At 39.8% G+C, this 12,820-nt stretch overlaps 2 protein-coding genes across 2 annotated transcripts; one reads left to right on the top strand and one right to left on the bottom strand.

The window, feature by feature from the left end:
• Nucleotides 1–2,225: 2,225 nt before the first annotated feature.
• On the bottom strand, nt 2,226–8,199 carry xrra1 (X-ray radiation resistance associated 1). The gene is made up of 16 exons (XM_034140393.1): nt 8,070–8,199; nt 7,265–7,413; nt 7,092–7,163; nt 6,936–7,008; nt 6,748–6,845; nt 6,247–6,367; nt 4,569–4,656; nt 4,346–4,464; nt 4,176–4,261; nt 3,997–4,090; nt 3,798–3,916; nt 3,541–3,717; nt 3,318–3,459; nt 3,076–3,191; nt 2,849–2,954; nt 2,226–2,766 (listed from the first exon to the last, which is right to left on the bottom strand). Exons 1-16 carry the CDS (start codon nt 8,158–8,160, stop codon nt 2,582–2,584), a joined length of 1,836 nt encoding a protein of 611 aa, XP_033996284.1. The 5' UTR covers nt 8,161–8,199; the 3' UTR covers nt 2,226–2,581.
• A 449-nt stretch (nt 8,200–8,648) lies between these two features.
• Nucleotides 8,649–11,644, top strand: LOC117490162 (sialidase-3-like). The gene is made up of 3 exons (XM_034139776.1): nt 8,649–8,964; nt 9,127–9,366; nt 9,477–11,644. The coding sequence occupies exons 2-3, from the start codon at nt 9,142–9,144 to the stop codon at nt 10,482–10,484; spliced, it is 1,233 nt and encodes a 410-aa protein (XP_033995667.1). The 5' UTR covers nt 8,649–8,964; nt 9,127–9,141; the 3' UTR covers nt 10,485–11,644.
• The last annotated feature ends 1,176 nt before the right edge of the window (nt 11,645–12,820 follow it).

Below are 12,820 nucleotides of genomic sequence, written 5' to 3' on the forward strand. Positions count from 1 at the left end.
CAGCAGATTTGTCAGGAAAAACAATGGCAGGACTCACTGGCTGGAGAACAACTCCATTATGTCACTGACAGCAACAACAAGTCTAAGAAGAAGGGAATTTGACTTGGCTTGAATAGTCTTGAGTTGCACTTGAGCCTGTATGCAGCATAAAAAATACAGCTATTATGAGAAAAATAAATGTGCAATTACATTAAGCATCATATGTTTTTAGCACTGTGGGTTATTTTTGTAACACAGATAAGCTCTGCTGTGTAGAGCTTGAAAGTTGTATTTCTGCAGCGTGTCTATTCTTTGTCATTTGGCACATTGTCCTCATCACCATTCATCATATTTGAAGGGGACCTATCATGCAAAATGCACTTTTGCACGTCTTTTATACATGAATATGTGTCCCCGGTGTTCCAGGAAACTCACCAAGTGTCAGAAAACACAACCCTCTCTATTTTCCTCCATACCCAAATCTCTAAAAACGGGGCTGCAACGGATCTGATACAGATTTGAAATTGTTCTGACGTCAGAAACAGGGACCTCCGCCTATATGGGCAACTCTCCACCTATCAGGGGAATGGGGGGTTGGGCCACGGCCACGGCCATTGCCGCTCGAAAGCGCTGGAGACGCTGTAGTACATATGCCAGGCCTATAAGTGGCGCTGTAGTCTGCCACAAAAGCAGCGAAGAAGACTTCTCACAGAATCAGCCCTTGCAAAAACAGGGCTGGAAAAGAGCAAATAGAGTGAAATGAGGCATGGCTAAAATGCATGATCTGTTTGGTATTTTGAAAAAAAAACTTCACAGACATGTTTTGTATAGGTATGGCCCTACAATATATTATTCAAATATAGCATGATAGGTCCACTGGGATGAAAACATCCCAACCAGACCCACAGACTGAAGGCTATGTGTGGCTGGTTCAGGAGATTGTCTTTAAATGTAAAAATGAAATTATTTACCAAATAAACACTGTTCTGTGTCAAATTTCACCGTACTCTTAGATCAAATATGTTGTTGTCATTTTTTACTTCTAATATTTCGGATTGTTTAGGGTCCTCTTTTGGTAACCTAACATAAGAAACCAAATTCCATCTTAACAAAGTTACTGCTTTCAGTTTTATTTGTGTCATCAGAAGCCTGGCCATTTGTTTTAATCTGGTTAGTTATTTGGAAAAATGATAAGCAAATAATTTGGTAATTGATGCAGATGAAATATGAAGTCTTTCAAAAGGAGAAGATAAAAACAGAAAAGAAAAGATATTGCAAAAATGTTTGGAGAACAAATCTTTAAAATGTAAATTGCATATCACCGGTTGACAGCCTAGAATCTAGATAAAGTATCTGCTGGCTGCGTACACAAAGCCATTTTCTTGCTATGCATTATATATGATATTCACCAGCAGCAGGAAAACAAGCAGACATGAATATGATAATGTATATTCCCATGAAATATCTGCAGAGTGCGTATTGATTTATTCCACCTGAGCTGAAGCTGCATTCCACATCTGCAAGCTGCTCTGCAGAATTTAAATCATATATAAGAGGAGGCTGGGAAGTCACAAGGGGAACGAACAGAACATGACCAGAAATAAATGACGTTTTTATTGTAAGCCTGCAGGAGATGTCACACATGACCTTTCAATCATAGGGTTACTAAGATATTTGATATTGAAAGATATTGAACTGAAGAGGTCTGTTTAGATTACAAACAACAAAATATTCTTGTTCCTGCTCAATACAGATGTTCACAGCTAAGATCCAACAAAAGGATTCTACATAAGGATCCCTTGCTAGCTATAGACAATAGGTTTGTTGTTGAAAATAAACTTTTGCCTACAGTATTAAATACACAAGACCTGGAAGGCAAGTAAAAATATATAGTCTCCTGTTACATTTTCTCTTTAAAATAGTTTTTAGAGAAAAACTGCATCAGGATTTTCTCTAAATAGTTTTCTACTCGTGGTTTATGACATAACAGCAGGAGGAATGGCTCTTCTGAGTAACTTTAATGTGTAAACAGCTGAAGAAAATCTACTTTTGGCTGTTACGTGTGTTAATAAGTTAAGTAAATGAAACGGCACATAAAAGGCACATTTCTCCCCAATCTGTTTCACAGATGAAACATTTAATTTTCCTTCAAAACCTTTTTTCCCACTTAAAGAGGCCCCATTATGCTTTTTGGGGGTCTCCTTTCCTGTTATAATGGTTTTTGTGCATGTACATGGTCTGCAAAGGCTAGACAAATAAAGAGCTTTTTGAACATTAAAGCATGTAAACATGTCACAGTAGAGGAACAACATACAAATATGAACCTGAAAATGAGCATGACATGTCCTTTTTAAGTCTAAACACAAGACAGAAAACTGTTTATATCAGACTTAGAAAATGTTTTTTTCCACCTTGCTTCTCAGTTTCATCTTTGCTATGAGCAATCAATCTTAATAAAGGCAAAGCGATATGAAAGCACTTACAATTTCACACAAGGTTGGTTTTCTCACTCATTCCATTCACACCAGTTGTATGTCAACATCAAGGAAATGTTATCAAAGGAAGAAAGAAATTCACAGTTAATCTGATGGTTGAATATGTATTAGAGAATCTGTACAGGTGGGGGTTCAGCTCCGTTTTGGTTGGTGTTTCTCTCAGACTCTATGCTGGCTGCTCGCTCCATTGTTTTCTTATGGACCATCTTGTGCTTTGTCTTAATGTCCCTCAGCAGCGACAGAGCTTCCTTTTGCTCCTGCTTGTTAACACCGGTGCCGTGTATGGCCCTGCCTGCAGAGAACAGAGTGTTATATAGAGAAAGGTCATGACATGTAGAGTTAGCGGACATTCACTGTATCAGAAATATTCGTACTTAAGGGGACTTCTCTGATCGTTGTACTCTCCTTCATTTCCTTTATCAGTTTATCCACCCTTTCAGTTGGCTGCTTTATCGGCTTCAATGGCGGAAGTTCCTTAATCTGTGAACAGATTTAAAAGTCAGGACAAAAAGGTGATAACAATGTATTTTATTCTTTATAGCCCTGGCTGCCTTTACTTCAATTTGACAGTAATATTGAGGGTGAATGCAATATATGAGACCCTTTTCTCTCTTTTGCTGTAAGGCATCTGGATGCTATCAAGTTTTGGTTTTGAGTCTCTGTAAACATTCAGATTCTTCAGTTTGTGTTCCAGCATCCGAACAGCTGTTTGAATTCCTGTTGAAAGAAGAAAGAAAACATGAATATTCCCCTAAACTATGGGGGAATTGTATAGCCAAACGTTTAAAGGCTTTAGAAAAATGTACAAAAATAAACAGCCACAGGAGAAAGTGCAGCCCTCACCGACAGGCTCCACCACATCGGGATTCGGTTTTGTGTCCATCAACATTTCGTAGAATCTTTCAGGAATGGTATCGGCTTTGATCGCTGAAATCTCTTTTTCATCAGCTTGAAGATCACACTCAAATTCAGGAACTTGTGTTGCCTGAACATGAAATAACACTCTGAGAGCCTATTTGCAGAGAGGTAGAATATTAAAAAACACAAAATCTGGACATGCACATACCTGAGTAACAAAGAAGTGCTCTGTGCTTTCTTGGAAGGTGTCGTCTCTGCTATTCCCGCTCTCAGATTCTGGTGTTTTCTCTGCAGTCGACTCACTTTTCTCCACATGAGTTTGGGTGGGACAGGGTGCCTCCATCAACAGGGGCTTCTTCGACACTTTGGGGGGTCTTTCTATGAACTGTGACGCAAAGATGTCCCCAAATGAAGTGACTCTGGCTGGTCGGTCACAATCAAACATCGAAGCAGAACAGATGTTACCTTCCATTTAGGGTCAGTGGACACCTTCAGTGAGAGCTTCAATGCCTCTTGGGTATTTTTGCGTATTATCCTAATCCCCAGTTTCGCTTTGAGGTAATAGGTCAGTAAGGGAGGATCTCCTGTGTCCAAGAAAGACGTAAAGACAATTTTAACATTGAATATTCCAAAAAATACTCTTACAGGAGGAGAGAAGCCTTACCGCTCCTCTGTGTGGTCAGAGGGTTGGAGTGAATGTCAATTTCTCGAAGCATCGGGAAAAGAGCGACCGTCATCAGCGCTTCCTCCTCCGAAATCTGACGAAGAAACACTGATGAGACATGTTAGCTGATTTTAAAAAGGGGTTTTATTTGTTATATTAGAGCAATTGATCCAACACACCTTGTTGTTTGCTAAATTGAGAAACTGAAGCTCAGGTAGTGGGAAGCTGGATCTTTCAGCAGCATTAGGATGTGTCTCAGTGTGGCCTGGATCAAGGAATAAAGAGATTTTTGATTTTTTTTAATGCAGGTCCATTGTTAGGTTATTTATAAATGATATCAAGCACTTACCAAAACCCTCTTTGTCCATTTGCTCTTCAACAGAAGTCTGAAAAGGCCTGGAATAGCCCTCAATTTGCGAAAATGTAATTTCAGAAATATGGTTCCCCTGCAGGTTTAGATACTTCAGCCTGTAAAAGATCATTATAAATCCTTTATTAATGTTTACACAGATTTGTTTTACGCATTGTGACATTAGAGACTGCCTCGAGTAATACTTCAACCACATCATGACCTCTTAAGGTTTGCCAGACTGTTGAAGACTCCAGAGGACAGTTTGTTATCGTCCAGCATCAGGACCTCAAGAGCTCCAAACTGTGCGTCTGGCCTGTAAACACAGGAAAAACAACACAATTCACTAAGACTATGACTTCCACACAAACACTGATGAATGCATGAATGTGTACAGTAACATACGACATACAGTTTGTGTGCACACCACTTCCTGCTCTTTATGAACCTGGCTGTCCAGCAGGTGTATCAAATGTCTCCACAGTTGCTACACTAGATTCAGGAGTGTGAATTTGGAGCATTGTGTGCACCCCCTCTTGGTCAATTTGAAAACGTTTTGTAAATGCATTGAGTTTGGGGCCTCTCTCTGTAAGTAACGCTTAAGACAAGTTGTTGTGTAATGAAATCATACCCTTGTACTGTTTATTATTGGCCTCATTATAAGTTGAATAACTGTGTATACTCTTAACTGTAACCACAAAGGCATTGTGGTACTTTGTAAGCAAGATATTGTAGCCTATTATGCTTCAAAGCATCAATAAAATGTACATTCTGCAGTAACAGATGTAAAAAGCAGACTGAATGCAGCATCATGTTGTTAGATACTTATTTGTCCTCGAAACACTGAAGCAGATTAGTTGTATTTAATTCTGCCAGCTTCTCCATGACTCATATAAGAGGATTTTTTTGTAATAGCTTTTAAATGGAAAGTAGGCCCTGTCTCTCAGGCAAAAGAGCCAATGCACAGAGCTGTGTGTGACAGAGCTGACCTGTTTGTGAGGTGAGCGACAGAAAAGCAATCCCACTCTGGCAAGATTTTATCAATTATCTTCTTGTGCTTTTGCCATTTTTTCCAGAATAAATGAGCAAAACTGAGAGCAGAGGAGTGGATTCATTTGGGCAAATGTAAATCAAACTAAACAAGTAAACAGTAACACTATTAACAAATGTATCATCCGAATTGTCACAGTATCATCTGCTCATAAGTGAAGGATTTGTTAAAGTGGACCTATCATGCTATATTTATACTTTTTTCTTTTCAAAATACCAAACAGATCATGCATTTTAGCCATGCCTCATTTTGCTCAATTTGACATTTTTTTGCTCTGGATTTGCAAGGGCAGATTCAGTGAGAACAGCACCACCTACAGCCCTGGCATATGTACTACAGCGTCTCCAGCGCTTTCGAACGGCAATGGCCGTGGCTGTCTCCTCCTGATTGGTGGAGTTGGCCCAATAGCCGTAACGCCACCGTCCTGACGTCAGGACAGTGTTCAAATCTGGATCAGTTTTTATCAGATCCGTTGCAGACCCTTTTTTTAGAGATTTGGGTATGGAGGAAAATAGAGAGGGTTGTGTTTTCTGACACTTGGTGAGTTCCCTGGAACACCGGGGACACATATTCATGTATAAAAGACGTACAAAAGTGCATTTTGCATGATAGGTCCCCTTTAAGTAAGGAGTGTGAATGCTCTAAATAAAATATAATATCTTGACCCACTCAATACCTATTCTACAAAAGAGTGATAGTGCCAGGTAGAGGGGGGAAAGGAAGAGGAGGAAGATGTGTTGGGCATTTTGAGAATAAAGATGAAATGTCAAGAATAAACTTGACACTTCATGATGCCTGCCCAATGAAAAGTAAGGTACGAACAGGTGGGACGGGTCATGGTTGGAGGAACCCAGATCAGGAGGAAGATGATGAAGCTGATTTCCAGTCAGGTGAAGGCGTTTTAGATGTGGAAGCCGACCCAAGGAAACAATATCCTCTGCAGACAAACTGTTGTAGGACAAATCCAAAACCTGTAAAGATTTAAAGAAATTGTTAGGTAAAGTTGTTGCTCATTTGCAGAGTACAGGTCTGAAATATTTCATTTGGAAATATTATTGATATTAGACACAAATTATAGTCGATCCTTGTAATTTCTTGTTGCTGTAATTTTAATAATGTAAAGGCATGATATAGGCAGATATACACAACCTAAATGTGCAATGAACATTGTTTTCTCACTATTTAAGATCAATGCAAGAACACATGTTGGATGATTATATAATGTTTAGATGTCATGGTTTGACTAAATGGGCATGTAAAGTTATATTTTTACCCATGTGGCAGGTCAAAACCCAAATATACAATTTTAAGAACGTAATAGTGGTCTATTAAATAAGAGAAAGTCCCTTACCTCGAGATGAGGGAAGTCAGCAGCTTGAAACGTCATGTTGCTGATCCCATTTAATGACACATTGAGTTGCCTTAAAGAAACAAAACTGCTGAAAGACCCTGTAAAAACACATTGTCTTAAAGAAACATGTTTGCAAGAGGCACAACTTCTTATTGAAGGAAAGTCTGCATGATGTATACAATAATCACCTAAAGAGAGGGAGTTAATAGATGCATCAATGTCAACTACATTGTCAAACACCTTGAGCTCTTCTGGCTTGACCTGTGCACATGAAGAAACAAATATTAAATGTGTTTTACCCACTGAGTTTCAAACAGTTAAAATGTGTGAAAAGTCATTCTTACAGAGTTCAGTTTCTGCTCACTGATGTCAACGGAGCACAGCTCAGACGGATTATCAACACAATGTAACTGGAGCTACGAAAGAAAATTGTGATTGTTTGTGGTCACCGACAAAAAAAACATCTTGCTACAATTTTGTCAAATAAGCACATCTATAATATGTTTCAGAGCCTTACCAGTAAAATCCCATCGAATGTGTTACCATGAGGAGTCTCAGCCCCCCTGCTGTTCCCACATTCTTCATGAGTCTCTTTTATTCTTCTACGCACATTCCTGTGGTTCTGCTCCTCTGTCGTTCTGTGATATTCAAGCAAATGTCCAGCCACTACAGAAAAGTTGAATTGAAATATAATCAGCAGACATTGCATATTTACAAATGTATAATTAATAACCATAGTGCTCAGTGGGGGAAGAAAAAGGCTATTCGGATCCTTTATTTCCTTCAAAGTACACACTGTGAAAAGGCTCCTTTAAAGTACAAATCCTGCCTCATCAGTAATTTGCTATTATTACTTTTTTGGATATATATTGTTACTGCATAAAATGTGTTTGCTGCATTTTACTGTTGTGATGTTGTGCTATTTTTTAACTCCCGGGTGTACTACTTGTTAGTTTAATCCTCAGCAAAACATCATATTCTATAAAATAATATAATATTGTAGTAGTAGTGTTTTTAGTTTTGCTTTTCTGTAAAAAAAAAAAACATGTTTCTCTGAAAATAACTTTTTGACCTTAGAACAACAGCCCTGTTTTCATCTTTGTGACTGTGCATTTATACTTATATTCAAAGAGGGGTTTTAAATAGTGTATTTAGCTTAAGTAGGATACTTTTATTCATCCATAAATGAACACTTTTTAGTTTATGACAAACAATCCCAATAACAAAAACTTGACATTTCACTGGACAGCAAAGGGTGTGTAAATCGGTAGTATGGGAGCCTTCACGTATATTGTAAGTAACTTGTATTGTTTTTAACATACCTTCTTTCCTCCGGCTGAGCAATGTCCGGGGTGGGAAACATTTGGTGAGATTCTTCTCTCCATTATCACATTTATAGGACGCTGCAGTCATCTTGTTTGCTTGTGATATCCATTTAGCAGCAAACAACTTAGCACGTAAGTGTTAATGAGGCAATTCGCGAGGTCATTTAGAAATACTTCAAAAATATTTTGGTCTGGAGCTACACTATAGTCCTCTGTATCCTAGCAACAGCATGTAAGACGAGAGCCGTCCTCCCGTCCGGCAGGAGGCGGTAAAGAGAAAACATGGCCAGACTGGCTAGTCAAAGATTGACTTCACTGGTAAGATAGAGGTCTGCCCATGCAGGCGAAGGTACTTTAAAAACATTGCACATATAGTGTTATGAATACGCCATCGTTTGTCATGCACAACACGCGGTGTACGACTTACAAAGACGGATAAACGATCGACCCCTGTTCATTTTACACAGTTTAGCGGGCTAGCGTCTAAACCATAGACTGTATATATAAGGTTTAAACGGAATTGACAACACTGCGCATGCGTGAGCCAGGACACCGTAATAAGTCCGTGTTTCTGATAACTCCTGTCTTCCAATACTTAGTAGCCACCTTATATCTCATTTAGGTTATGTGAAAGCACGGGTAAGCGAGGAATGCTTGAATTAAAACTGAAACTAAAGTTCTAGCTTACGTATGTATTGTTAAACTAGACGTCTGAGCGAACCCGGAAGTAACAGAGAGTGTATGTTTCGCTTCAGAGCCGTCTTCTTTTCAGATGGACCCACAGCATCAGTGTCGTGAAAATTAGAGGTCTCTTTTATGGCGTGATATTAGACGGTATAATGCCGTTAACGAAAAGATCAAGGGTGTCAAATGTGAAGAGTGACAAGTGAAGGTGAGCATTTTATTATGCATGCACACTATACGTTATGTGCAATTTGTCACAACGCTGTCATATGTGTCTATGAGGAGCTGTTGGACTGTGAACTCTTTCTGTCTCAACATTGTTATACCAAACCAACACTTTTCATATATTTGGCACATGTTCAATTCGCAGGAAATCTGATCCACCATGGGAAATACACCATCAAAGAGTCGCAGTGGAGATGAACCAGTCAAAACAACTTTATTTGAAAAGGAGCCAAGTGGGATAACATACAGAATCCCTGCTCTCATTTATCTGAGGCACAGTCACACCTTCCTCGCCTTTGCAGAGAAAAGATCCTCACCCTGTGACCATGATGCCAAAATCCTGGTTATGAGAAGAGGAATGTTGAAGGATGATGGATCTGTTCAGGTTATTATTCACTTGCATAAACCAGCATATTAACCTTTGCTTAAATACTGATACCTGGTAACATGATCGATGCTCATCTTTTCTAACTCTTGTCTTGTAATGTTTTTCAGTGGTCGTCCAGTCAGGAGCTATCAACAGCATGCCTCCCAAACCACCGCACTATGAACCCCTGCCCTGTATACGAAAAAAACAGCAAAACACTGTTTTTATTTTTCATCGGTATCTTGGGAAACACCACAGAGTTGAGGCAGATTCTCACAGGTAAGAACAAGACACGTCTCTGCTGTGTTAGCAGCAGCGATGACGGGCAAACCTGGAGTCAAGCGAGAGACTTAACACAAAGTGTGATTGGTGAAACTATCCATAAGTGGGCCACGTTTGCTGTGGGCCCGGGCCACGGTGTTCAGCTGGAGAACGGCAGATTGATCATCCCAGCGTACGCCTATTACGTCCCTTACAGATGCTGTTCCTACCCCATTCCCTTCACAGTCTACCCACGTGCACTGTCAGTTTATAGCGAGGACTTTGGCCAGACGTGGCATATAGGTAAGATGCTTCGAAAAAAGTCATGTGAGTGCGAAATGGCAGAGATCATAGACCACGAAGGCAGGAGTCATCTTTACTGCAATGCTCGTAACACTGGGGGCCACAGGTGTGAGGCCCTCAGTGAAAACAGCGGTGTGTATTTTGACAAACCCCACATTGCTCCAGAGCTGGTGGAGCCGCCTTCAGGCTGTCAGGGCAGCGTCATCGGCTTCCCTGCCCCTGAATTTGTCCCCAACGATGACGCTGAAAGCAAAGCTTGTGGCACGTCGCTCTTGTCTCCAGACACGCAGACCTGGCTCCTCTTCATCCACCCGACCAACAAATCTAGTAGAAGGGACATGGGTGTGTATTTGAACCGATCCCCACTGCACTCATCAGGGTGGGACAGGCCCAGGATCATCCACAGCGGGCCCAGCGGATACTCAGACCTGGCTTACAACGGAGACAAGGATCAGTTCTCGTGCTTGATGGAGTGCGGGAAAGAGAGTGAACTTGAGCAGATTGCGTTCATGTCGTTTAACCTCAATGATGTCATGCAGACGGGCAGTAAGAAAGACAAGAAAATGTGCTGAATCTTTTTCTCTATCAACAAAGCTCTCTTAACATTCTCCTGCAACCTAAAAATCCAAGCAAAGGCTACTAAATATTCTGTGCAGTAACATCCGTCTGTGTTTACTGTTGTTCTACAGTCAGGAGATTAAAGCATGCATGAGTCGTGTGTTTTGTTGTCTCCTCGTTTACATGAAAACGTTATCCAAGTCTTAATAGTATTGATATGCAAGCAGCGTGTGTAAGAAAAAGAAAAACTATTTTTAATAGGTTGGGTGTCTGATTTCAAGCATGCTGTGCTGGACTGTCATCTTTGCAACAGGCTTTGTGTGTAGCATGTTTGACAAGTACATCAATGCCCATTTTTGCATCTTATTAAACTGTCAGTATATCCTGAGCAGTGGAGAGAATCAGCCTACCTCTTTTATTTTCATATGAAGATCATAGCAGGCCTTGTATAGTAGAGCGTAGACTTTCCTGCGTGCTCCGCCTCTCCTTCACATTTAGTATACTCTGATTCACATATGCCTTCTATCTACTCCACTGTTTAAACTTAAGCTGTGCTGCAGCCTATCAGTGCATAACCCTTTGTGTAGGTCGCAGTGCGCGCTGCGAAGTTGGCATAAAAAAATAGACAGAAAAGATTTTTAAAATCCTTTAATTGCCACAGCCAACCCTAATCAATAAGGAGACAAACCAAACTGTACCACATCTATGAGTTTTCTCATAATATAAATATACTACTGTCAAAAGCATGTGCCTGCGCTACTTTGTACTGTACATAGATATTATTATTTTCCAAAGCAATATTTCACTTGGTTCTTTTATTTTCTTATTTATTTTCAGGTGCATTTATTATTGTGCTCTTAACAGACTTTTTTTTTGGCATCATAAAGTGAATGCAGTGTAATGACCAGGTATGATTGGCTGGCTGTTGGTTATCAAATGAAAGCATGTAACAGCATGAAACAGCAGAAGAAGACTCACTATATTTATAACCCCTCTAGAAATGTGCACACACTCAACCTTGCGTCCATCTTGCCTAATGTTGTGTGGCCAAATGCCTCCAGGTGGCTCTAAACTAGTTTCATTGTGTTTTTGTTGGCTGTTGTGGAAAGTGACCAATCCTGCATGAAACATGTGTTTTAGTAGAAAATAAAAGTTACTGTGATCAAGCAATTCATCTTTTGTTTGCTTTTGTACTATTTTTGATCTGATAGTGTAATTATTATTGCTTTTAACAACTGAATGTAGGGAAGAAGAGCATTTAAAATAATGATCAACTATCATATAGGGATGGGGATAGAATATACGGCATGGGTGTGTTTTTAAAAAGCAGCTTCGAAGAACACTTTATTGACTGTAGGGATAATTGGATTCCCTCAGCAGCTAAAGGAGACGGAGGACATGTCGAAGTGATGTGAAGGACTTTTGTTGTATAGTGGCCGGTGGGGAATGGAATGGGATTCAGCAGATGTGCTGAAAGCCGGACTGAATTAAGGACAGGAAGGAGCCTTTTAGATGCGGATAAATGTGGATTTTCTTTATTTTTTCCCCCAAAAAAGATATGATACCTCTACTGTTAGGAGAGTGGTAGTGTTTGCTAAATTGCATTCAACCAATGAGACTAGCAGTGTCATGACATGCTTAAAATGAGTGCTTTGACAAAGGAAAATTCACTAATACCACTCTTACGGGTACACTGCAGGTTCTCGCAAATCGTGTTGCAACCTCAAAGGTTAAGCGTTATGTTAATCGTAATGTTATTATTGTCAATTTATTATTAAATGTTACTGTTTTACACCCTCCAGACATCATGTGCTCTTACTGAAGACGTTTATTAAACATGATAACAGGCCATGAACAGATAGTTACATTTTTAAGGCTTAGTAAGTTTAATCAAGTGGAACAGCTGGACAATAGCTTTAATCAAACGTTCCTCAAACAGAAGTAAATGCTGCGGATCTCTGGGACTATTTTCAGCTGTGGATTATTTCACCAAGTATTAAGCAGGATGGTCAACCAGTGCGATGGAGTGACTCACTGATGTGTGTGTTTAAGTGTTTTTCGACAACAATCGAGGCGAAAGGACAGCTCAGAGGAATAACATATCTGAACTTCACTGAGTGTGAGCACTCAACTCATACTGACAGATTGGCCTGCTTCATTTCAATAATATAGTTGTAATGAGACATACAGTATGCACCCTTTGGTACACAGCAGCAGATACGGTCTTCATTCAAATAATCAATGAACTGGTATAAAAGCAACAACTAGGCAAGAAACTGTATTAATTCAATGCTGGGGCTTGTAAATTTGATATGTGGCCAGCTTCATCCTTTCTCACTGTTTTTCACCA

This window comes from Trematomus bernacchii, unplaced genomic scaffold (assembly GCF_902827165.1).
Source record: "Trematomus bernacchii unplaced genomic scaffold, fTreBer1.1, whole genome shotgun sequence".
Classification (NCBI taxonomy): domain Eukaryota; kingdom Metazoa; phylum Chordata; class Actinopteri; order Perciformes; family Nototheniidae; genus Trematomus; species Trematomus bernacchii.

What these genes read in the sequence shown, in the direction of transcription:
- xrra1 (XM_034140393.1), bottom strand. Translation starts at nt 8,160, where the DNA reads ATGACTGCAGCGTCCTATAAATGTGATAATGGAGAGAAGAATCTCACC. An exon ending in GCTCAGCCGGAGGAAAGAAG is followed by an intron (nt 7,414 to 8,069) that starts GTATGTTAAAAA and finishes ACTTTTCTGTAG; the next exon opens with TGGCTGGACATTTGCTTGAA. An exon ending in TATTAACTCCCTCTCTTTAG is followed by an intron (nt 6,846 to 6,935) that starts GTGATTATTGTA and finishes GTGTTTTTACAG; the next exon opens with GGTCTTTCAGCAGTTTTGTT.
- LOC117490162 (XM_034139776.1), top strand. Translation starts at nt 9,142, where the DNA reads ATGGGAAATACACCATCAAAGAGTCGCAGTGGAGATGAACCAGTCAAA. An exon ending in AGGATGATGGATCTGTTCAG is followed by an intron (nt 9,367 to 9,476) that starts GTTATTATTCAC and finishes AATGTTTTTCAG; the next exon opens with TGGTCGTCCAGTCAGGAGCT.